Genomic DNA, 24,281 nt, shown 5'->3' with positions numbered 1-24,281 from the left:
ATGTGATTCACAATGCCAATCATTTTTCAGATGATGCTCCCTCACCACTTCGAGAAATTCTTCAGGAGGTGAAGGCTGGAGAAGATACAACAGCCCCAGCTTGGCAGTGGTATTAGGTTAGGCTTCTCAGAAAACCCATTGTTAAAGAACATAAATTCACCCCACCTTTACCCCTTGTCAAGGTTCCTTCCCCACTCTGAACTCTAGGGTACAGATGTGGGGACCTGCATGAAAGATTATTCTTACCAGCTTAGGTTAAAAATTCCCCAAGGTACAAACTTTGTCTTGTCCTTGAACAGTATGCTGCCACCACCAAGCGTTTTAAACAAAGAACAGGGAAAGAGCCCATTTGGAGACGTCTTCCCCCCAAATATCCCCCCCAAGCGCTACACCCCCTTTCCTGGGGACGGCTTGATAATAATCCTCACCAATTGGTGCAGCTAAACACAGACCCAAACCCTTGGATCTTAGGAACAATGAAAAATCAATCAGGTTCTTAGAAGAAGAATTTTAATTAAAGAAAAGGTAAAAGAATCACCTCTGTAAAATCAGGATGGTAAATACCTTACAGGGTAATCAGATTCAAAACACAGAGAATCCCTCTAGGCAAAACCTTAAGTTACAAAAAGACACAAAAACAGGAATATACATTCCCTCCAGCACAGCTTATTTTACCAGCCATTAAACAAAAGAAAATCTAACGCATTTTCTAGCTAGATTACTTACTAATTTAACAGGAGTTAGAAGGCTGCATTCCTGATCTGTGCCCGGCAAAAGCATCACAGACCAAACCCTTTGTCCCCCCCTCCAGATCTGAAAGTATCTTGTCCCCTCATTGTTCATTTTGCGTCAGGTGCCAGCAAGGTTACCTTAGCTTCTTAACCCTTTACAGGTGAAAGGGTTTTGCCTCTGGCCAGGAGGGATTTTACAGCACTGTATACAGAAAGGTGGTTATCCTTCCCTTTATATTTATGACACCCCCAATTAAAGAAAAACATACAACTAACAACCTGTGCCAAGCATCGGGTTCATCTGCATGTATGTCATTACAATGTCCCCAACCCTTCATTTTCTCTGGAATCTTTTAGATTGAAAGCTCTAAAGCACAGATTATATCACTATCTGCTTCTACAGCACCCAGCATAATGGAGCCCTAATCCTGATTGGCACCTGGTTGGGTGCTACTGGAATAAAAATTGTAAATAATAGAACTACTACTTATTTTGCACTAATATGGGTGTACCAATCAGAACAATACTGTTAATGTTTGAAGCACTTTCTTTTAAAAAATGTAAGCTCTAAATTTTGAACCAATTTTCTGCTTTTAAACTATCTTAAGTTCTAACATTAGGTCCCCATATGGAGTGTCACAGCTGTCATTTTTAGCAAGATTGCCACAGCCAGCTGATAGCTCAAATATGTATTTACACATTATTTTAAAATACAATTCACAAATTACACAGGGTAAGAGTGTGTCTCAACACTACAACGGATAAAGCAGGCTTCTTTGAAGCCTTTTAGCCAGAACACTGGTTATACATTTTCAGACACAAGATGGCAAAACCATCCAAAGAAATGTGCTGGAGAAAATCATGACTACTGAATAGGGAAGGCAACTGTATCGGTACAATCAGCACAGCTGCACCTGTCACTCTGGTATTGTGGACATTGTACTGTGGGAGTTGTACAAGGAATACACACTGCATTTGACCGAGGAGGAGAGACATATTCCCTATCAGCAAGAGAGACTTGAAACAACTACAGGCTCCTACAGATGTTAATTGCTATGCACCAAAGTGTTTTTTCACTTAAGTGTTTCTTGGTGCATAGGTAAAAATATGTTCTTGACAAAAAGGAAATTAATCAAAACATCCACTCACAATACAAGAGGCTTATAAAAATTCATTTTTCATCGCACATGTTGAAGAGCAGGCACAGGATTATCAAAACCAATCTTAATATACTAGCCAATTTCTAAAAACGTTATTTAAATCACTAGAGTGCATCTGCTTTGAGAGATACCTATTAAATAAAAAAAACCAATACAATATTAAGGTTTCAGAGTAGCAGCCGTGTTAGTCTGTATTCGCAAAAAGAAAAGGAGGACTTGTGGCACCTTAGAGACTAACCAATTTATTTGAGCATAAGCTTTCGTGACCTACAGCTCATTTCATCAGATGCATAAAGTGGAAAACGTAGTGAGGATTTTTTATACACACAGACCATGAAAAAATGGGTGTTTTTCACTTCAAAAGGTTCTCTCTCCCCCCACCCCACTCTCCTGCTGGTAATAGCTTATCTAAAGTGATCACTCTCCTTACAATAAGAAAAGGAGTACTTGTAGCACCTTAGAGACTAACCAATTTATTTGAGCATGAGCTTTCGTTTGAGCTCATGCTCAAATAAATTGGTTAGTCTCTAAGGTGCTACAAGTACTCCTTTTCTTTTTGCGAATACAGACTAACACGGCTGTTACTCTGAAACATCTCCTTACAATGTGTATGATAATCAAAGTGGGCCATTTCCAGCACAAATCCAGGGTTTAACAAGAACGTCTGAGGAACGGGGGGCGGGGGAGGAAAAAACAAGGGGAAATAGGGAAATATTAAGGTTGCACAGAGAGAAAATACAAGAGTTAAGTTCTAAACTTTCACCTTTCTTATGCAGTTGCTACCACGGATTCATACAAACCCATTCATCTTTTTCTTGTGAGTTAGGGTCTCAGGTCCTCGACTATCCCTTGGGTCAAACTACACAATTGAAAGACTTGTTCAATTAGCATAACAAATACACACCCACTTTTTCATGGTCAGTTTGACAGCCCATTTACCTTAGCAACTGGTGATTGACCAATCTTCCAAATAATCAGCCTCTCTTTGTAGACTAGCCAGGCCCATCCACTTTCATCCACCTGCACGCTTAACAGGTCATCAGCTACATCCAAAAAGACCATATAAAATTTCATGAAGTAATACGACTTCTAAAACTCTGTAGAACAGTCTTTAAACTATCAAATCTTCATTTTGGTAGGAAAGGAGGAAACTTTTTTCTAATAGATCCAACGCCACATGAAAAATTCTATGTCCTTTAGCCTAATTAAATGCAAGACACTCATTTACCAAATATTGTTTAAAATACATTTCAATGTAACCTACATTTCTCACAAAAGTTGAAAGTCACTCCAAGAAAATGACCCATTTACATTTTATTTACATCTTATTAGATAAGAATTGAGAGCAGCAGAATCACTGAGAAAATTACTTAAAGTTATTGCAGATATAATATAAACCTAAAACAGTGAACCATTATAAAAAAGAAACAACAATGTACAGAAAAATCTCTGAAGAGAGATTCTTGGTTTCAAGGCAAAGCCCATTTTCCTGGGTTTTTGGAGAATGATAAGAAGATAATAATGAGTACCTTTTTCTATTTATCTGCTGGTTTTATGCCATTATGTGGGGTTGGATTATATCAAGCTGATGTATCTGTGTTTTAACAGTTTGCATTATGTGTTCTTAAAGAACTATTAAAGCACCTAAAGTTTGAGATAGGTACAAAATAAATGAAAGAGATAAAAAAAAGACAGACATATACACAACTTGATTTCTTTACTCAATCCTTTGGATTTGACACAGACAATCCCCTTTTAGACACTATTTTAGGCGTTTTTAACATGCCTCTAACTGTATTATCTAGGTGCCAAATTCAAAACTCATTCACTTTGTTGATAAAGGATCCAGCTCCTTTATCATTCCTAGATTCAGCTATTTATATTTGGAAAGGATTTTTTTTTATATTAGTTCAGCCTTTATTATTGAGGGAAGACTTTTTCATAAAGTTTTGCATTGTGCTCTCAAAACAGACAAGTTTTAGCTCATTCTAATCATTTCCAGCAGTGTGATTCCCAAGTCTTGAATTTTAGAAGCCACTCACATTTGTTATTGTTTTGAAGGTAAAGAATCTGGATCAATGGATACAGTCCAATTATGTATAAAAATACAGCACTGTGCACACATGCTATGCACCTATACAGCACGACTGATGGCATCAACCAACAAGTGCAAAACAAGAAACAATTAAGGATGGTTGTCCTTTTTTAACTTAGGACTTTGTACATGACTATTACAAGTGGCCTAAACACCTCTTGAGCTTACCTAAGACTGTGAATGATAACATTTAAACACAGTTGAATGTATGGAGCAGCAACCTTAACTTTGAAGGTACTTGTTTTGCTTGACCTGAATGATACTCTCCAATATTACAAATAAAACAAAAATATAATGAAATAGTTCTGCTTTTCACAAGAAGTCTGTTACTGAATTGATATCCAGATGACTGACATTTGAAAGAAAGTAGTTGTGTTGTTCTGGTCATAAACAATTACAGTTTTACATGTTTTGAAGCTTACAAATGCTCAGACAAGTGACTTACTGCATGCAATTAAAAAGAGGTGCTATCTTCTCCTCCTCCTTGCTCAAAAATCAACTATTTAAAAGTATAAAGAGATTACCATTTTTCCTTTATCTGATCCAATTCCCATGTGGAGAAAAGAAAAATGCAACCCTTACCATCAGCCATTCTTAGGGCCTCCATAACCTTAACAGGGAGAGAGGATCCAAAACTCTTAACATCATAGTTGATAGTCTCACTGGCTGAAGGATGTTGTATGACCCTTGTGGGTGTTGCTCTAAAAAAAAAAACAAAAAAAAAAAACCAACACACCAGCTGTGATTAATTTTCTACAATGTCTCCTGCAATTTTAATATATAATATTTATTTCATTTTTAATTGTTTAAAAGATAGATTTGATTAAATGGCCAGGTTTGTGAAAAAGAGGCACAAATGCATATCTTTGGGAACACTCAAGACAAGTCCATATATTAGGTTTCCCTTGTTGTATTAATTTAGATGGAATAAATGGACCAAAGGTATTAATAAAACCCAGTCACAATCCAACATTAAACAGTGTTAAACAAAGGCTATGTCTACACTGCTTTTACTACTACACAGCTTTTAGCGACATGGCTGTGTCGCTACAGCCGTGCCGCTAAAAGTCATGCAGTGTAGCCGCTGTTTGTCGGCTCTCCTGTTGAGAACGTGCTGTTCACACTGGCGCTTGTCACAGCAAATCTTTCAGCTGGAAAGAGTTTTAGGAGGAAAAAAAAACTTTGTGAGTCTCTTAGATGGTATTAAAGATGGCAATATATGTCCTGTTGGGTAAAAGAGAAGAAGTTGGTTGGTATGAGCTGCAGCTGTTGCTGCTGTAAAAAATTTAAAACTCCTTTTGGGAAAATGAAAATAAGTTAGTTGAGATGGGCTGGAACTGATGTTATTCCTGCTGCTGTTAAAGTCAGATCCCATTTTATCTGCAATGGTGTCAGGGATATAGCTGGAGCTGGTAGGGGGTAGCAATATCACCTGGATCGCTCCCTCTGACCCCATCTGGTCAGGACATCCCTCAGGATTAGGACAAAGAAGGCCTGGGGTCCCAGGAGACAGTGATGGTGAAGCTCACTCCAGTAGCCTCAGTCTGATCTTTGCTCCGCATTCCCCCCCAACCCCCAAAGTCTCTCTCGTTTAAGGACCCAAAAAGGGAGCGAGGGTGGAATAGCCCATACCCTCATTATTTTGTCCACCAATTAGGTTTAATATCTGGCACACCAATTTTGGTACATTTATTTCCAGCTCCACATCATCTGTTTTCAACAGGTTATGTCAATGAAGACTTTTTGGTTTAGACAAATCTAGTTTCTCTGTCTGGTTTTCTTGCATCTATTCCCAGCAACATTTGTTATTATAGGTTATTGTGACATCTTATGAAGTTGCACTTTTTATCTAAAACTCAAAATGATGGTAAATTTGTAGGCCTAATTATCACAGCTCCTTCCAGGAAATTGTTGGGTTGCTATTAGATTCCTTTCTACTCTAATTCAGTTCTTTACAAATTTTCCCTGCTTCTCAGCAGGGTGCACTTTCCTTGCCAACAAGCAGGAAAACACTGCAATAGCATCTTTCAATCAGAAAGACTGACTATCTCTGTAACCCAAACCTGAAACCAAGGTCAGAAAGTGAGAATGGGCTGCCATGCTAAACAGGCTGAAAGTTCAGTCTAGCGATTCCCCAGGGCTGAAAATGTCATCTGAGCAAATAACTACTTTTGAGACTGATTTTTGATTCTGAAGGGTCATATAACTGTTCTGGATTTATAACACTTCTGACCTATGTGGGATAGGGAACAATAATTTTTTTTGGACAGTGATTTTTTTTAAATCCATGGAAACTTTGACAACCAGAGGCCCAAAAACTAAAAAGGTACAACTGACAATCATTCTAGACATAAAATGAATGGAAATAATCATATGCTGAGCTTCAGTTCATGTGATTTTCAGGGTTACTACCAGCAGCCACAAAATTACTCAAGACCTAACAAAGACCTGTGCCCCATATTCTTAGAAATATCAAAAAGAAAATGAACACTATAATGAGTATAAAGGAAATACTGTTTGTTTATCTGAATTATGGCAGTATTAGGAGCCTTAGTCGTGGACAGGAGCTCACTGTGCTAGCTACTGTATGAACACAGAAGAAAAAAAAAATCCTTGCCCCAAAGTGCTTACAATCGAAGTGGGCAGACATCCTGCTTACATCGCCAACTTTAGGAATGGACTGTCCTGTGCACAATACCACAAAGAAATTGGGTAATGCACAAACCCCTGGGTGATCAAGCAGGTTACTTGAACCACAGTTTAGGTCCCTACACTCATAAAATAAACTCATAAAAGAGCACTGCAATATTAAAGCACACTTACAGAATGAGAAAGAGAAACTAAACGTAGATGACCACATCAAAATTACACTGGATTTATAAATCCCATCTCGCCCACCTACCCACTGGGGCATTTCAGTTGTGAACAGGGACCCCCCACTGCAGACTGTTAATTTAAACAGCACCAATTAAGTTTCTAGCCCTTCGCAATGGAGGGATGATTTGAGGCAGGGACGGCTTCCCGAGCCGGCAGGCAGCTCAGTGCCTCTGGCCATGGCTCTCCTAGACAGCAGCCCCGCGCAGTTACACCGGACAGCGCGGACCTGCCACGAGCCGGGTCACTCTCACTCCCGGTTGAGCGGGGCAGCGCAGGGGGACAGGGACGGCTGCTCTGGGGGCACAAGCCGCGGCCCCCCAGTACCCCTAAGCCCCGCTCTGGAGCACTAAGGCCCAGCCCAGAAACCACCGCCCCCGCCGGGAACTCACCGCGCCGATAGGGAGCCGCTCCGCCTCCCCACCGGGGAGAACAGCCCCGGGGAGCCGGCCGCCGCCAGGGTCTTCCTGCCGCCCGGCCGGGGACCAGAGACTGCGGCGGCCCCGAGTGTCCTGCGGGCCGGTCCGCCCGGGGTGCGCGGGGAGCCGGGGGCAGCAGGGAACATGGTAGGAGGCGCAGGGAGAGAGTTGGCGCGAGCTCGGCACCGCCTGGGGACCAACTGCCGGTGCCGGGCCTCGCGCGCGCCGCCAACGTACGAGAGCCACACGCTCAGCTCCGGGCGTCGCAACTGCCGACGTCACGCTCCCGGCCCCGCTGCCCGAGAGAGGGAGGAGTCAGCTGGGGCCCGGGCGCGCGCGCCTCCGGCCGCAGGCGGGGGAGGGAGTGGAAAGACGGCGGCGCTGAGGTAATACCTCGCGCTGCTGGGAGGCTGGGCTGGGGCGGGGCGCGGGGCAGCACCGACCCCGAGCACCACGCGCCCGAGGCGGTGCCGTGCGTGAAGCGCTGCCCCCGGCGCCGGGACACACCTTGGCCGGACTGTCGCTAGCCGGTGAAACGCCGTTAGCACAAACAGGGGGCTGGACAGGGGTCCCCAGTGCTCGCCGCTCAGCCGCCTCTGTCAGCGTCCCGGCCGAGCGCTGCAGGGGGGGCGGATTGCACAGCCTCCCGCACCAGGCGGGGGCAGCGGCGATGCCTCCAGAGCCGGGTGATCCCCGAAGGAGACAGAGGAACTGAATTCTCGCGGGGGAAGCCCCCACGCGCCCTCTCCTGCGGCTGCCAACCCTTCAGGATTGTCCTGGAGTCTCCAGGAATTAAAGATTATGTTAGCTGATGAAACCTCCAGGAATATGTCCAACCAAAGTTGGCAACCGTACCTGAGGTGCAGCCAGCTCCAACTGTTGGACAGTCTGAGCGGGAAGGAGTGTTCTGTGTCCACAGGCCAGCAGGCGTGCTGACTGGGCTGGGGGGGTAGAACTGAGCTCCATGCCTTGGCGGTTTTTCCCTCAGACTCATTCTGCCCATCAGCATCCTCCTCTGGGCTTGGATTAAACCTTGGGGTCAGGCAGCGTCAGATTTAGGGGCAGGTGACCGCCTGGGGGTTGCCGGGCTTAGGGTGCTGTTTTTTGTTAGCGGCAAAAGGGAAAAGAGCATGTTTGAAGTAACATGTTTCAGGTATTCAATATGTGGATTCATTTTTCATTAACCTCCTAGAATGTTTTGGACCTTCGTAGAATCTCATGGAACCTTCCAGACTTTTTGAGAACGGCATTTACGGAGCTTAGTGTGCAAACTTATCGTCTTATGTGACAGGGATAAATCATGCATGCAAATAATGTATCAAACTCATGAAATGGGCTACAAATGCAATTAAAAAAAAGGTATTCAAAAGTTTAACAAATGGCGGGGGTGGGGAGAACCAAAGATGTTCCTTTCCTGGGGCACCATTTGGTCTAGGGCCAGCCCTGGTGTCAGGCGTGAGGTTTGCCCAACCCCCTTTCATTCCAAGTGAATAGAAAGAAGGCAGAGATTTCCCTACACCCCTTCTGAATTTCCCCATCATCCACGCAGTGGTTACATGCAGTGTTGCCTATTTAGTCTGTTGGAAATTTGACTTAAAATTGAAACATTAATACAGACTTTAAAAGCATATATACTGAAAAAGCATAGTAGGTTTGAAAAGTATGAACAAAGATTAGCTTCTCACCCAGCTGTGTTTTTTATGACAATGTTGACGCATTCATTTTGGTGATGTTGGCCAACCTAATAATTTCAAGTTATGATTTGTAAGCAAGGTCCAAATGAGCCTTCCCCTGACAGCCAGTAATGAGCCGGGAAGTGGCGGGGAAAGGCTTCAGGACCAGACTGTATTTACAGGCACACCTACTCTCCCTAGGTATCCAGCAGACAGAGCTGTGTTGCCCAAGTGATCAATTTTGGCCAGTGTTGAGTTACAAATCACTGTCATATTGAATGCAAGAATAATTATCCTTATTGTATGAGTAAAGGGCAGCAGAACTGTACTAAGCTTGTCCTGATTGAGCGGGGGGTCATACTCAGTGCTTAATTTGTGTATGCTAGGGCTGGGCCCCAGCACAGTTAGGCTTGGCAGTTTATAGCCCTGGGACATCTGGGCTTGCCACATCAGCTATGAAAGTAAAAAACTTGCTTGAGCCCTGGCACCTCTTTCATTACAAATTAAGCATTGGTCACTCTCAACTGAACTGCACTAGCTAATCAGGGGGCTTGGATGCCAGATCCCGGTGGAGAGAGAGGATGGGCTCTGCCTAGAGAGTCACAGGCACTGTTTGACCTGTCCTCTCCCCTGTTTAAAGATGAACTAATTAGGCTCCATAGAGTGTCTTTGATTTTTTTAAGTAACCCTAGAGCTGAAATCACCGATAATCAGGTCTAAGTGCTTAGACCTGCTGTGGGATAGTGTTTCTGTGGAAGAAACAGCCCAGCCTGCACTAGCAGTGAGGTTCCCCCACTGAGACCTGGGTGGAATCTCAAGAGACTGACTTGCAGATGTCACACTGGCAGGTGGCATCAGAAGATGACAGCACAGGATCATCAGCAACAGAGCAGTGGCGTGAATGGTTGCACAACAAACGATAGTGGCCAGAGTGAGCGGCTGGAGTGAGTGGTGAGCAGCTGGACGCACAAGCTAGGTGGGTTCTTCTCCAGACCCCAGGGTGAGAGGTGAACTCGTGTGAAAGCACCTCTGAACTCTGGGTCTCCACTGACCAAGGACAACAACTCTGAGTGGGGTGCAGTGGAGGGAGAAGGGAGGGGCACGTTAAAGTAACGCTTGTGTGTTAGATTATGTTTTAGTGATTTTGCACCAGAATGCTTGATTTGTGACTGGGAAACTTATATAAATATACATATCCTAGTAGGACAACATTTTTAAATGCATTATTTGCCAAGGTCATTTTCTCACATCATCGCTATTTCAAGAGGTCATTATCTTGGAGAGTTTCTGTACTAAATATTTATTACAATATTATAATTAATTTTTACATAAGAATAGCCATACTGGGTCTATCTATGCCCAGTATCCTGTCTTCCGACCGTGGCCTGTTGGCTGTTCTGTTCAAAAAGAATGAACAGAACAGGCAATCATGGAGTGATCCATCCCCTGTCGTCCACTCCCAGCTTCTGGCGAACAGATGCTAGGGCTACTCTTTATTGCATCCCTGCCCATCCTGGCTAATAGCCCTTGATGGACCTATTCTCCATGAACTTACCTAGTTCTTTTTTTAACCCTGTTATAGTTTTGAACTTCATAACAGCCCCTGGCAAAAAGTTCCACAGGTTGACTGTGTGTTGTGTGAAGTAGTACTTCCTTTTGTTTGTTTTAAACCTGCTGCCTATTAATTTCATTGGGTGACCCCTAGTACTTGTGTTATGTGAAGGAGCAAACAATATTTCCTTATGCGCTTTCTCCACACCTGTCAAGATTTTATAGCCCTTTATCATATCCCCTCTTAGTCTTCTCTTTTCCAAGCTGAAAAGTCCCAGTCTTTTTAAATTTCTCCTCATATGGAATCTGCTCCATACCCCTAATCATTTTAGTTGCCCTTCTCTGTATCTTTTTCAATTCCAATATATCTTTTTTTGAGATGGGGCGACAAGAACTGCATACAGTATGCAAGATGTGGGCATACCGTGTTTTTATATAAATGTGGAGGAGCTTGGTTTGCCAGAGTGATCAGCAAAGCCAGTGCGGACATCCTCTGTGAAAAGGCTGCAAAACACCAAGCCTCTGGACTGCATCGACATGCAGAAAGCCTTATAAGCCAGTAACTGTCAAAGTCAATTTTAGAAGTACTTAATGAGGCTGTTAAAAATGCTGGAGACTCACACAGTTTATGCAAACAAATATGGCTTTTGCATCATACTTTCCATTTAAGCAAGCAATACTACAAACTGGAGGCCAATGTTAGGTGCATTGTCACTTGTTAATCCTGAAGTTGGACACCGATTCTAAACAAGACCAGCAAATGCTCACTCTCTTTCTGCAAGAAACTCAACTGACTGGTTAGAAGCATGCGATGCAACAGTGAAAGACTCAGCAGTTGAAAAAGTGAAGAACTCTCTCACCACATTCAGAAGATGTGCATACATGACTGATGAATGCACCGATGCAAATGGGCATCAAGAATTAAGTCATTGCTAGGCCCCTACTAAATTCATAGTCTATTTCGGTCAATTTCATGGTCCTAGTTTTTTAAAAATTGTAAATTTTATGATATCAGATATTTAAATTTGAAATTTCACAGTGTTGTAACTGTAGGGGTCCTGACCCAACTCTGAAGGCAGCAACCCAGAATTATGGATGGCATGGTATGGATAGCTCAGTGGTTTGAGCATTGGCCTGCTAAACCCAGGGTTGTGAGTTCAATCTTTGAGGGGGCCATTTAGGGATCTGGGGCAAAAATTAGGGATTGGTCCTGCTTTGAGCAGGGTGTTGGACTAGATGACCTCCTGAGGTCCCTTCCAACCCTGATATTCTATGAAATATGATATTGCCACTCTTACTTCTGCGCTGCTGCTGGCAGAGTGCTGCTTTCAGAGCTGGGTGCCTGGCCAGCAGCTGCTGCTCTCTGGCCTCCCACCTCTGAAAGCGGCACAGAAGCATGGCAATACTGCGACCTTGTGAAATAACCCCACTACAATAACCTTGTGAAATTCCCCACAACCCTCTTTTGGGTCAGGACCCCCAATTTGAGAAACATTGGTCTCCCCCATGAAATCTGTATAGTATAGGGTAAAAGTACACAGAAGACCAGATGTCATGGTCCGTGACACATTTTTCACAGCTGCGAATTTAGTAGGGCCCTAGTCATTGTATATGTTATCTTGATGGCAATGATAGGCCAGTTGATGCATTTCTAGATGTTCAGGTTATAGAAGATAGATTGGCTGCATCTGTGACAACCCATATCTTAGAAGTTAAATGCTTGTAAATTAAACCCTAAAGATATGGCTTCTTGTGCAGTTGATGGATCTGCAAAGTTCTTTAGAAGATGTGGTACAAGCTTTGACCAGAGAAAAGTGTATTCCTAATATCTATACACACTGCCGAGGCCATCTACTCCAACTAGCACTAGTACAAGCTGCAGAATCTTCAAAAGACATTAAAAAGTCATAAATTTAAAGTTTTAGTTATATTATTTTTTTCAGCAAAAGTCCGAAAGGACTGAACGTCTTGGGAAAAATAGAAGATACACTGGGACTGAAGTTCAGATTAGTGCAACCTGGGAAAACCTGGTGACTTTCTCATGAGTGGTCCTTGGCAGTTGTCTTAAAATTACTGCAACCATTATTATTGGCTTCGGAAAGTATCTACTGAGATGGGACAGATCTAAGTAGTGAGGCTGGTGGATTACTTTTGCTACTAAGTTCAGAGAAAACTATTGCCATTGTCTCTCTTCTAAGTCTACTGTTGAAACCACTTGGGTCATTAAACAATGCCATCCAAGTGCCTGCTACAACAATAGTAGATCTTTGTCCAGTGATAAAAGCTGTACTTGGATCAGAGTGATGAAGTGAGCTGTAGCTCACGAAAGCTTATGCTCAAATAAATTTGTTAGTCTCTAAGGTGCCACAAGTACTCCTTTTCTTTTTGGATCAGATAGTTATCAGTTGAAAACATACTGGAAGAAGCAAAGACTTCAGTTCAGAAGTTGATTGATTAAGGCATTTATATTGACTCCTTAAGTGAAGAGGCCAAGAAGCGTTTGTTAAGCCAGCTGAAAAAGTACACAGATTTGGTTCTTACAAATCTACCAACAGCAACTTCTGGATTCTACTCAGCTTCTACAGAGCTTTTACAGATGCCTGTCTTATAAAACACTGACAGTTGAGTGGAGTGAGGCAATACCAGCAATGGGGCTGCTATGTTTTCAGGACAGAATAAAGAATTTGAACACAGAATGAAATATCATACAATGAATGAGTGAATGAATGAAAGTTTGACTTCAGCTTCTTCTTTATCATCACCAGTGGTTTGTCCCAATCTTTGTTGTGTTTCCTGGGATGAAAGAAGTAGGAATTCATCTCTTGCTCCTCTCAGTCATAACAGCTACAGTTTAAATTGAGCATTCTTTTTCCTCACTGGATACAATTTTGTGGTCTGAAATAAGTCACCTTCTGCCTGATCATGAACATATCATGAAGGACTGGAAGTACTGGACACACAAGAAGCTACCAAAGATGAATGCACTGCATTGTAGAAGTTCATTAATGGAGTTGTGCAAAATTACAGTACGAAACCAATAAGGATTTAGTGCTTCATAGTAGAATCATAGAATATCAGGGTTGGAAGGGACCTCAGGAGGTCATCTAGTCCAACCCCCTGCTTAAAGCAGGACCAATCCCCAATTTTTGCCCCAGATCCCTAAATGGCCCCCCTCAAGGATTAAACTCAGAATCCTGGGTTTAGCAGGCCAATGCTCAAACCACTAAGCTATCCCTCCCCCCAATAGGCTTGAGTAGCCAACTTTAATTTGTGTGATGATTTTAAAACAGCACGTCTTCACCCTCACGGTCTCACCCTCACTCCCCTGTAAATTCAAACACCTCCCCTAATTTCAACTTCTCGGGAAAACATTGAAAGAAGGGACGGACATAAGTGTCCAAACCCAAAGCACAAGCACATGGCTCTACCCAACACAGACTAATGCAACCAAGGCTGCCAGCAATTGGAAGAAGACAGACAGGGATTACTGAGTATCCTATGACTGAGGGGGCAGGTGTGCAGGAGAAAAGTACGAAATAGCCTGGCCAGCCTGTGACTCTGAGAAGAGCCTCGGGAGGAGGCTGGCTAAAGAGGCTTGGGGCTGTAAGCAAAGAAACTGCCTCCTGTGTTTTATTTCGTCCTTGGGGAAATAGGTCTTTGTATGTTCCTTGTAAATAAACAAGGGGAAAAAACCAAATCAAATAAAGTATCTATCTCTCCATCTCACTTTGCTGGGGCAACCTGCAACACCCCAAATTTGACCTGAGTGGTTAGGCAAATGGGGTAACAATGTCATAAATAGTCCCTCATCTAGTCTAGTATTGCATCTCCAACAGAAGCCTTTATCAGATCTGCCACAGGAATTATCCACCTTTTTCCTACCTAGGCTCCATATGTGATTTTTCCCAAACTAATCCTCCTCAGATACACCCAAGTCCTTTAGGGTAAGTCCCAGGTTACTTCAAAATAGTTGCTTTGGAAATCAGTGTAATGATTTATGGGGTATACATAGCAGCAGTAGATAACAGGTTGCAAGTAACTAAATAAACTCTTTGTAGTGAAAATTAGACACCCAATACAACTTGCTAGGAAAGCCTTTGAAGTTACAAACCACTGTTTCAGAGGAAGGCAAACTAATACTCAACCCAGTGATGCATGTGCCATATCTCTAAAATTTCCTTTGTTGTGAGCAGTGTAACTTATTTTTGTCCCCAAGTTAATTGTGCTTCACACAGATTTGTTGTTACTCAACCTTAATGTTGAAGATGACATTACAAATAAGGAAACATGGAAGTGAGGTTATAGAAAAAACATTTCGATGTGCAGTAGCACCTCCATATTAGGTAAAGGTTCAGTTTTTCCATTTAAGCAGACATTTAACTGCACTGCTTTTTATGAAGAATACAGATTTGGGGAAAGTATACTTACAGCATCTACTCTAGGGAAATTGAAATTGAACTGTCTGGGGATTTTTAACTAAATCCGATGAAGTGAGCTGTAGCTCATGAAAGCTTATGCTCAAATAAATTGGTTCGTCTCTAAGGTGCCACAAGTACTCCTTTTCTTTTTGCGACTAACACGGCTGTTACTCTGAAACTTAACTAAATCTGTTACTCGATTTATGAGAGAAAATTAAACAGGATTTTAAAGACATTTTTCTTTTACTTTTTGCTAACGGCTGGTTTGCGTCAGTCATACTTTTCACAAAATCATTGCTAGCATTCTTCAAACATACCTTCAAAGAAATTAGGTTCCAAATCAGCAAGGCTATTACTGTTCTTCCCTATCTTTTCCATTATATTCATAATTCTCCCATATAAGAAATGGCTGCTATTATAATTTTTTTAAAATTTCTAATAGGATTGAAGCTACCCAGTGGGACTGAAACTGATTTGGAGAGCAGGAGAGGCTTCAGGCTGCAACTACATGGTTAGATACTTGTAACAACAGACACCAAGCAGCTGGGAAGAACCACATGGATATAGTCAAAGCATAGTCTCCCCTGCCAACCATGGCCATAAGCTTGGAACTATGTTGTTTGGGTGATGCTGGTGAGCAGCCACCAGGGAGTAGCATGAAGGGGAAGTCAGAGGCCCCTACGTTTTAGGAGATGTAGTTGACAGGCTCCCTAGCATCAGGAAAACACACATTATGCTGAAGTAGGGAGGGTAAAAATGGACCCTGCTAACCTCACACCCCATACACAAGTAGCACCCCTCTCTCATTGCAAACATAAGCACTTCTTCATACCCCACATGCCACAAAGGAAGTCGGAGCATCCCCATCCCTCTCACCCCATTCCATGTTCTTCCAAAACCTTCATACACTCCCTGAATTACAGTAATGACTGCTACATCATTAAGCTTCCAAAACCAAGTTGCATAAATAATTCTTATGCCCCTTGCTTTGGGTGGGTCACACATTGCATCTCATATTTGGGCCTTGGTACATTGAGAGGTATGGCACCTGGCCAACTGTACAGTATAAAAATACAGGGCATTTCTTCCTGACCCTCACATGGGGATTAGCTTCTTGTTTTAAAGGTTAAGTTTAATAGTTCTCAGGCCAAATCCCCAGTTAGGGACATATGTCAATTTACACCAGTTGTGGATGTGGCCCATGGGCTTGCTTCAAGACAGACAAATCCTCCTTAGCATAATTTGAAGCCAATAGAGGTCAGCTGATTTATATCAGTTGAGGATCCAAACCTTTACTTTTCCTACTTAGAGCAGCAGCAGTTACTATTCATAGTCATATGCCCATTTTTTAAAAATATGAGTAAGCTATTAGCCTCAATCATACCTGCAGTATTAGATTTGTTAGTTATACGTTGCTGCATAAAATTCCTTCCAGATGTTTTAAAGAAGTTGCCTTTTCATTTCAGCTGGTGTCCTCTGGTTCTTGCTTTACAGGAGGGAATAAATCAGAATGTCCAATAGGACTTCACTGTATCATTTTATTCTAATTATTATCCTGCAGTCTTTCCTTGTTATGGTAGTTCACCCCTATGTAATGGCATGGAACTCACATGTTATGGCTGTTTCATAAAAACAAAACAAAACCACAAAAATGAATGCAAACAATACTCAGAAGTGAGGGTGGGGGAACCAAAAAAAGGAACTGGAGTGCAATCCACTCCTCCCAACATCCATCAAAACAGATTTTAAAACTCTTTATAATGTAATTTAGCTCCCTATCACATAACTTATGTCACACTTTAGAAGAATATAGTACTTACAACAGGTTTGCTTAATTAAATTGTGTTTACTAATTAACAAAGCAGCTACTGTAGCAATGAAGCTTTCCCTCATTGCCTTGTCAACCCATCTTAACTGGACTCGTGCACTGCCTCCGGGGGAGAGGAGGTCATTCAAACTTTGGCACAGGAGAAAGAATGCCAACTAGTGCTAATTGTACCTATTAGCCATTTTTCACCTAGGAAATGAACTTAGACAATCATCCCATTTCACATATGGCATTGAATAAAAGACGCTGCTGACCTGATCTGGATTTAAACTAGCAACTTTGAAATTAAATTACAGTATTCTTTATTATTTGTTTCAGAGTAACAGCTGTGTTAGTCTGTATTCGCAAATATTTTTTTTTATATTATATTATCATAGCCCCTAGGAGTCTGTCATAGACCAGGACCCTATTGTGCTAGGTGCTTTACAGATCAGGAAGACAGTACACAGAGCTGCCCTCACCCATCACCAAGTCCTTGAAATGTGCAGAGATGTTAATGCTCAGGTACACCTCTTCAAAAAGATCAAGCTTGTCTTGAAATTCTGGGAAAGTAATAGACATGATTTTTTTTTTATTTTTTTTTTAAAAAGGTTACTGCAGAAAATTAGGGAATTGCCTGCCTGTCTGGGAACACAATTTGTTTTAGAAGATAGAAGCAGGCAGACTTGTGATCTGCAGAGTTAGTATAACAACTTCAAGAATTGATATTATGGCAGCTGGTTCATATGAAACTAATTTATCTGAATACAAAGGTGTCTTGGGGGACAATACAGAGGCTCAAACTAATGTGCCTAACTGACAGAACAGTAATGTTTTTCTTCAAAAAATAAGAAATGCAGCTTCTTGCATCACACAGAATACAAAAGATTTACTCTAAAAGTCAAGGACAATCAACTGTTGACCTGACTCCTTTTTCCAACAAATTGCAGCCTCCATTTTAAGATGCTGATAGTTTTTTCTTGACTGTTTTAACAGCTAGTAAACTTTCGCAAGACAGTAGAACAACTGTTACCCTAACCCCAGCAGTGTGGAAGTGGTGTGAAGGCAGTATTGTTTAAGCGCTCTCTCAGGAATTATAATCTTTTGTATTGCACAAGAAGTAGACTGCCAATATGCAGTCTTTGAAGAGAATGAGGGAGGTTCTATGCATCAGAGGATAAAAATATAGTTTCACAGCAGCAGTCAGCTACTTGAATTAAAGAATCTTCTCTATTTCAAACATGCCAATAATTAACAGTGATAATACTTTATTTAATATTTAAAAAAAGCTAATCAAAATAATTCTTGCAAGACAGTGATTTTATTTTCAGTGTCCTAGCTCCCTCAGGAAAGCATTCATACTACCAGAAATTAGAAACACAGTGAACGGAGCAGTCACTGCTAGCCTGTCACTGGGGCAGCAAGCACTCAACACTAAATAAGATTATATTATACATTACAGAAAAGGTTTTTATTTTCTTTGGGTCAAATCCTGAGAGATGCTGAACACCTGTTGAGTGCCTACAACTCCAAATGAAGAAAGTAGTTACTCATTCTTTCTGAGAATTTGGCTTTTGAAGTTGGACAGGCTGGTCATCTTATTTAATGTGTACAGCAATCCAAGAAATGTGTCAAGTACGGAATAACTACATTGAGGGAGTAAGTAAATGGGAATTTTTTTTTTTAAGTGTTATACCACTGGAAACAGCCATATTCCACTTTCAGAGTTTTGAACAAGATTTCCATTAAATTACATGGGAGTTCTATGCACTCTCATTCAGTACATCACCATTAGTGTTCTAAATTTCAAGTCTTCAGAAGAACTGTTTAATCAGTCTTTGAAATGATCAAAGTTCTTGTTACATCATTATGAAGCAGTATGTCTTACCAGGAGACAACAGATGCAATACATTTTTTCTTTATAAATTTTAATTCAGGATACAAAAAAATTACAAAAAACAACTGAAGAGGGCAATGCTGGAAAATGCAATCAGTTAGTATAACAAACAAGTTCAATTTATATAGGGTGCTACAGTGCACTATTCAGATACTCTAACTAAGCGTGGCCCATTTTTCTTCATAAGACCACACTGAATTAGCAGACTGGATGAAATAAAATTTTCCTTGGCAAAGCAAGTATGTCAATGGTGTCTCGGATGCACACTAACAGTTTGCTGGGTTTAGCCTATACCAGCAACCACTGAGGGTTCCCTTAGTGAACCAGAATGCAATACTGTGAGCATTTTTAAAAACACACTGGTTTTCTTAGCAGAAAGATTAAATCTCCCTACAAAGCCTCAAAGCTGAAGAATTGTATTGTTGAAGCTTGAACTAGTAGGACTGCAGTGATATAAGACAAAACTGTGCAGAACTTCACAAGCTATGCTGTATTGGCCACATACAGTACTCCCAACACATGTTGCAGGATCTGTGAATTGGGCACCTACCCACAATGCAAATCACAGCTCCCTGCAGCAGTTGCATGGTGGCTATGGTATATACCTTCTCTTTTCAAACTGGCTAAACTTTTCAAAAAAGCCTAAGTGACTTAGGAGCCCAAATCCCAATGACTCTCGGGGCTTGTTTATAGGAACACTTAGTTCGTGGCAAGCTGGGGTGTAAATCTACTCATGCTAGCCTGCCACTTACTAGCCTGCCACTTACATCTGGACCCTGCTGCCACACACTACAAGTTCTGCAATGCACTTGAATCTACGCCCATTTCAAAACAGTATAGATTGTAAGATTCCATGGTGCACTTTAATCTATGCTGTTTTGAAATGAGAGTAGATTAAAGCACACTATGGAACTTTTACAGTGTGGCAGCAGGGTCCACACAGACACCTAGTGCACAGTTTATGAGCTCATTCTGCACCTTACCTGGGAATGATTACTAGTAATGGTTTTTAGGAACAAGCCCATCGTTTGAAAGGGTACATAGAGAGAAATAATGGGTAGGAAGTATTGAAGTTAAAGCATTCTCTGTCAGCATTTTTAGCCTGCAGTAGTTTTTAATGTTTCACACAATGGCATATAGGGTTGCCAAATTTCTAAATCGCACAAAACCAAACACCCTAGCTCTGCCCCTTCCCCGAGGCCCCATCCCCTGCTCACTACATTCCCCCTCCCTTAGTGGCTCACTGGGGCAGGGGCTTGGGAGAGAGTGAAGGCTCTAACTGGGGGTGCAGGCTCCAGGATGAGGCCAGAAATGAGGGGTTTGGGAGGGGGCTCCAGGCTGGGGCAGGGAGTTGAGGTGCAGGAGGGGATGAGGGCTCTGGCTGGGGGTGCAGACTCCAGGGTGGGACTGGGGATGAGGGATTTGGGGTGCAGGAGGGGGCTCCAGGCTGAGGGATTTGGAGTGCAGGAGGGGCCTGTGGGTTGGGGTAGGGGGTTCGGGTGCAGAAGGGGGCACAGGCTCTGGGATGAAGCGTTCCGGATGTGGGAGGGGGCTCTGGGCTGGGACGGGGGTGGTGAGGGCTCCAGCTAGGGGTGCAGGCTCTGGGATGGGGAATGAGGGGTTTGGGGTGCAGGAGGGGGCTCCAGATTTGGCAGGGGGGCTCAGGGCTGGGGCATGGGCTTACCTCGGGCAGCTCCCAGTCAGCGGTTCAGCCGGGCTAAGGCAGGTGCCGTGCCTGTCCTGGCACTGCGCTGCGCCCCGGAAGCGGCCAGCAGCAGGTCCAGCTCCTAGGCAGGGGGACCAGGAGGCTCCGCGTGCTGCTCTCGCCTGCAGGCACCATCCCCACTGCCCCTGCTCCTGCTCCCACTGGCTGCAGTTCCCGGCCAATGGGAGTGCGGAGCTGATGCTCAGGGTGGGGGCAGCGCACAGAGCCCCATGTCCCCCAGGCCTAGGAGCCAGACCTGCTGGCTGCTTCCGGGGCACAGCGCGGTGCCAGGACAGGTAGGGACTAGCCTGCCTTAGCCTCGCAGCACTGCTGACTGGACTTGTAACGGCTTGGTCAGCAGTGCTGACTGGAGCTGCCAGGATCCCTTTTCGACTGGGCATTCTGGTCAAAAACTGGACATCTGGCAACCTTAATTATTGGCATAACTAAGGTAGAAAGTAAAATACTTAGAGCTTTTCCTCCTAAAACAGGGACGTTTAATAGTCGATGCTGAAAAGCTCATTGTCTGGTACATTCCCTTCCTCCCCCTGCCACCTGCTCTCTCCCTCATTTACCCCACGCTGTTCCTGAAATGTATAACTGCAGGCAGCTGCAGTACACCATTCTCAAGCATACATTTTACTGAAGCCTTACCCTGTACTAGGAAATTCACCTGCTGCTTACAATTGTTTTAACAATGCAGAGGCTTACGCCAGCATAGACTGCTCCGAAGGTGAGTTGCAAAAGAATGTTTTTTTAAAATTGGCTTTGGACTTTTATTTCTTCACAATGAATAAAAAAGGTCTGCACTAGAAGTGGGGGTTTTTTTTGTTTTTTTTTGTTTTGTTTTTAAACTTAAGTATCAAGAACATCAGATTTGGTCCTGCTTGATTTTGCTGGTGCTCTCACACTTTGTGTACTTCTCCTTAATTGAAGGGGCAAGCGTTTTGCATATTTAACAGGGCATCTTTTCACCCAAGCATTCAGGTAGTCATGGGAGTTAGGGGAGTGTTAAACACTGACTAAACATTCCCTCCCCTCTCAGTTGCTCAAATGTCAGTCTTTTATTGTGACATTGTAATTTCAGTCTTTTATTGTGACTCTGGTTTCCCCAGAGTCTTCATAGCTAAATAAGACTTGAATTTCTAACAGACAATAGAAAAAAGTTGTAAATAAAGCTTTGAGCATTATTTATATACCCTTTACGTGGGGGCAAAAAAGTGCACAAGCCCACTGTTTGTTCCTTTAAAGGTCATCTTTAGAGTGTAATGAAAGTAAAGACCAGAAGAATACAGAAATGCGGAGATGCATGCAAATTTCAGAATTTTCTAGTACAAACTAATGTTTAGCAGCAATTCTGCTCCCTTTGCCCTAGCTGTAAAACCTGAAGCTCTCAAGAGTACTACTCCCCATCCAAGCTTCCAAATAATTTAAAATAACTTCTGTTTATAAATAATTATCTACAGTTACTGCAGATGGTGATTACACCCCTCAACTTCCAGTTTTATTTTGAAAAGGAAGAGAAAAAAGCAGCATGTGAAAAAGGAGACTGAAGAGTTTTTCCTCTGCCACTACTGTCACACAATTCTGAACTTCAGTCTTTTAAAGCCAAAGTACAGTGACAAGCCCAGAAAGCAAAAGTCCCTGATATGCAAGAGATGGTGGTGGTGAAATTACCAGGTTCTGGATTTCTAATTTCCCTAAAATTAGGAACTTGCTTGAGAATAGAGTTTAATGCACTGTATAGCAATGAAGTAGAGAAAATGCCATACTGAATCAATTAAGTTACAACAAAGCAGAAGAATCTATACACTTTGAAAACAATTTCAGTGCTGTGGACATTTAAAAAGTTACAATAATTATTAAAAATCTCTGAATAAAAAGTTTAACACATCTAAGTTTCAAAATGATACTTTGTACACTTTGGAAAAAATATAACATTTACTTTACATAATGAGAAACAAAGTTATATTCTTTGTCCTCTGTAAGTTTCTATTCCTTATACTTCCTTTCATATATTTTCTTTTAAAAATTCCTTTTGTCTGGATTTTACACATTTAATGCAAAAGTTTTACTATTCTGAAGAAAAGCTTGTTTCTTCATTAGCTTCCTGAAAAGTCCATTTGGATTTGCAAGAAGTTCCTCGTGTTTTCCACATTCAGTAATTCTGCCTTGGTCAAGAACTGCAACAGAATCAGCATTCTGAATAGTAGACAGACGATGAGCAATAATTAGGACTGTCCTCCCTTCCATAAGCCGATCTAGAGCTTCTTGCACTAGATACTCATTTTCAGCATCCAAAGCACTAATTCAGAAGAAAAGAAAAAATAAGTGTCACTGTTCTCTAAAATCAAAATAGCCTGGTCTCCACTAGGCTTCTTTCTCTAAGCTCTCCCATCATTGCCTTTCCAACAGGGTAACAATGGTGGAGTTGCTAGCGGAGACAAAAGTGCTGGCAGCTGCCAGCATTTTAAGCACCGAGTCATGTAGACTCATTGTGAGCAAAATGAGTTGACTTGGTGCTTACAATACTGGCAGCTGCCTGGAGACCTCTCTGCACTAGGGGTGAAATTCTGACTCCACTGAAGTCAGTAAAGCTCCCACTAACTTCAGTGGGGCAAGGATTTCACACTAGAGCTCCTACATCTGTTACCATTAATGAAGCTGAGCCAGTGGTAGCAATGGTGAGAAATTTTTAGTGGAAAGGTCTAGTGCAGACAGTATGCATCCATCCTGAGTATGCATATTGCATATCACACACACATACACCCCTGACATTTAACACTGAATAACTTACAGAAACAAGTGGATGTAGCGTACTTATACCTATCCACTCAGGACTTGCAAACATTAATATTTTCATAAAGCAGAGATACAAAAACCTTTGAGATTGTGTACTGTTTTAGTATTCATGTAAATCACAAATATTTCATAGGAGTTAAATTTTTTATTTAATAAGGAATAAGGTACCATCTGTTGCACTTAATCTAGTGGCTTTCATCAGGGCATCATTAAGTATTTTTCCATTTAATTGATAGGGGAAAAAAAGTTAAACGACTTGCCCAAGGTCACACACAGACAGGAACAGAACCTACATCTCCTGACTCCAACTCTCCTGCTCTAATTATAGGATATTTGCTAGCTTCACTTTAATTTATTCCTTACCTTGTTGCTTCATCTAGAAGAAGAATTTTAGGATTCTGAAGGACAAAGTAAAATTATAATTAAAATCAAATTTATACAAGACCTGAAGGATACACATTCTATTTATGTATAAAAAATTCACAAACAGAACTAAAACTACAAGCAAGATTATTTGCCGCATCAGAAGACTTGAATATAACATGAGACTCAGTAGGTAATAAGTCTAGACAGTGTGACAGGGTCAGTCCAGATGACTACAACAGAGTGGTTGAAGGTAGATACATTAGTTCCAGGTTAAGCAGGTCCCTTTTCCCTGGGTAAAATAACAGGGACTATTCCAGAACACTCAGGAACTTTCTAGAACTAATTAAGGCAGGCTAATTAGGACACCTGTAGTGAATTGGGAAGCTGCTAGAATTAATTAAGGCTAATCAGGACACCTGGTTTAAAAAGGTTCTCACTCCTGTTAGTGAGGTGTGTGCAAGGAGCTGAGAGTGAGAGGGTATGCTGCTGGAGGACTGAGGAGTACGAATGCTATCTGGCATCAGGAGGATGGTCCTGTGGTGAGGATACAGGTGGTGTTGGGAGGAGGCCATGGGGAAGTAGCCCAGGGAGTTGTAGCTGTCACACAGGTGTTACTATAGACAGCTGTGATCCACAGGGCCCTGGGCTGGAACCCGGAGTAGAGGGCAGGCCTGGGTTCCCCCCAATTCCCTATTGGATACAGGAGGAGTTGACTTAGACAGTGGGTCCCACCAGAGGGAAAGGTCCCTGGCCTGTCCCCCGACCCACTAGATGGACCAGCAG

At 42.3% G+C, this 24,281-nt stretch overlaps 2 protein-coding genes and 1 long non-coding RNA gene across 4 annotated transcripts in view; 1 reads left to right on the top strand and 2 right to left on the bottom strand.

The window, feature by feature from the left end:
- Positions 1-7,573, bottom strand: part of NUP133 (nucleoporin 133) — a 62,173-nt gene extending 54,600 nt beyond the window's left edge. Inside the window, exons 1-3 of one of the 2 annotated variants that reach the window (XR_007355729.2) lie at positions 7,253-7,573; positions 4,569-4,687; positions 2,831-2,934 (exon numbers count right to left, since the gene is read on the bottom strand). Coding sequence is in view for 1 of the 2 variants with exons in the window: in XM_048843896.2 (XP_048699853.1) it covers positions 2,831-2,934; positions 4,569-4,687; positions 7,253-7,425 (396 nt within the window). In the remaining variant the exon portion in view is untranslated. The remainder of the gene's footprint in view (positions 1-2,830; positions 2,935-4,568; positions 4,688-7,252) is intronic. The other variant, XM_048843896.2, reaches the window with a different exon arrangement.
- A 79-nt stretch (positions 7,574-7,652) lies between these two features.
- Positions 7,653-10,161, top strand: LOC142071593 (uncharacterized). The gene is made up of 2 exons (XR_012667719.1): positions 7,653-8,638; positions 9,801-10,161. It is a non-coding gene; the product is annotated as an uncharacterized LOC142071593 (long non-coding RNA).
- A 7,815-nt stretch (positions 10,162-17,976) lies between these two features.
- The window catches only part of ABCB10 (ATP binding cassette subfamily B member 10), a 37,535-nt gene continuing 31,230 nt past the window's right edge, over positions 17,977-24,281 (bottom strand). The window contains exons 12-13 of the mRNA XM_048843897.2: positions 23,496-23,530; positions 17,977-22,635 (exon numbers count right to left, since the gene is read on the bottom strand). Of these exons, the coding sequence (XP_048699854.2) occupies positions 22,380-22,635; positions 23,496-23,530 (291 nt within the window). The 3' untranslated portion in view covers positions 17,977-22,379. The remainder of the gene's footprint in view (positions 22,636-23,495; positions 23,531-24,281) is intronic.

The sequence above is a fragment of the Caretta caretta genome, chromosome 3 (assembly GCF_965140235.1).
Source record: "Caretta caretta isolate rCarCar2 chromosome 3, rCarCar1.hap1, whole genome shotgun sequence".
NCBI classification, from domain to species: domain Eukaryota; kingdom Metazoa; phylum Chordata; order Testudines; family Cheloniidae; genus Caretta; species Caretta caretta.
Note: the sequence above shows the minus strand (reverse complement) of the source record. Positions and strands in the feature narration are given on the sequence as shown.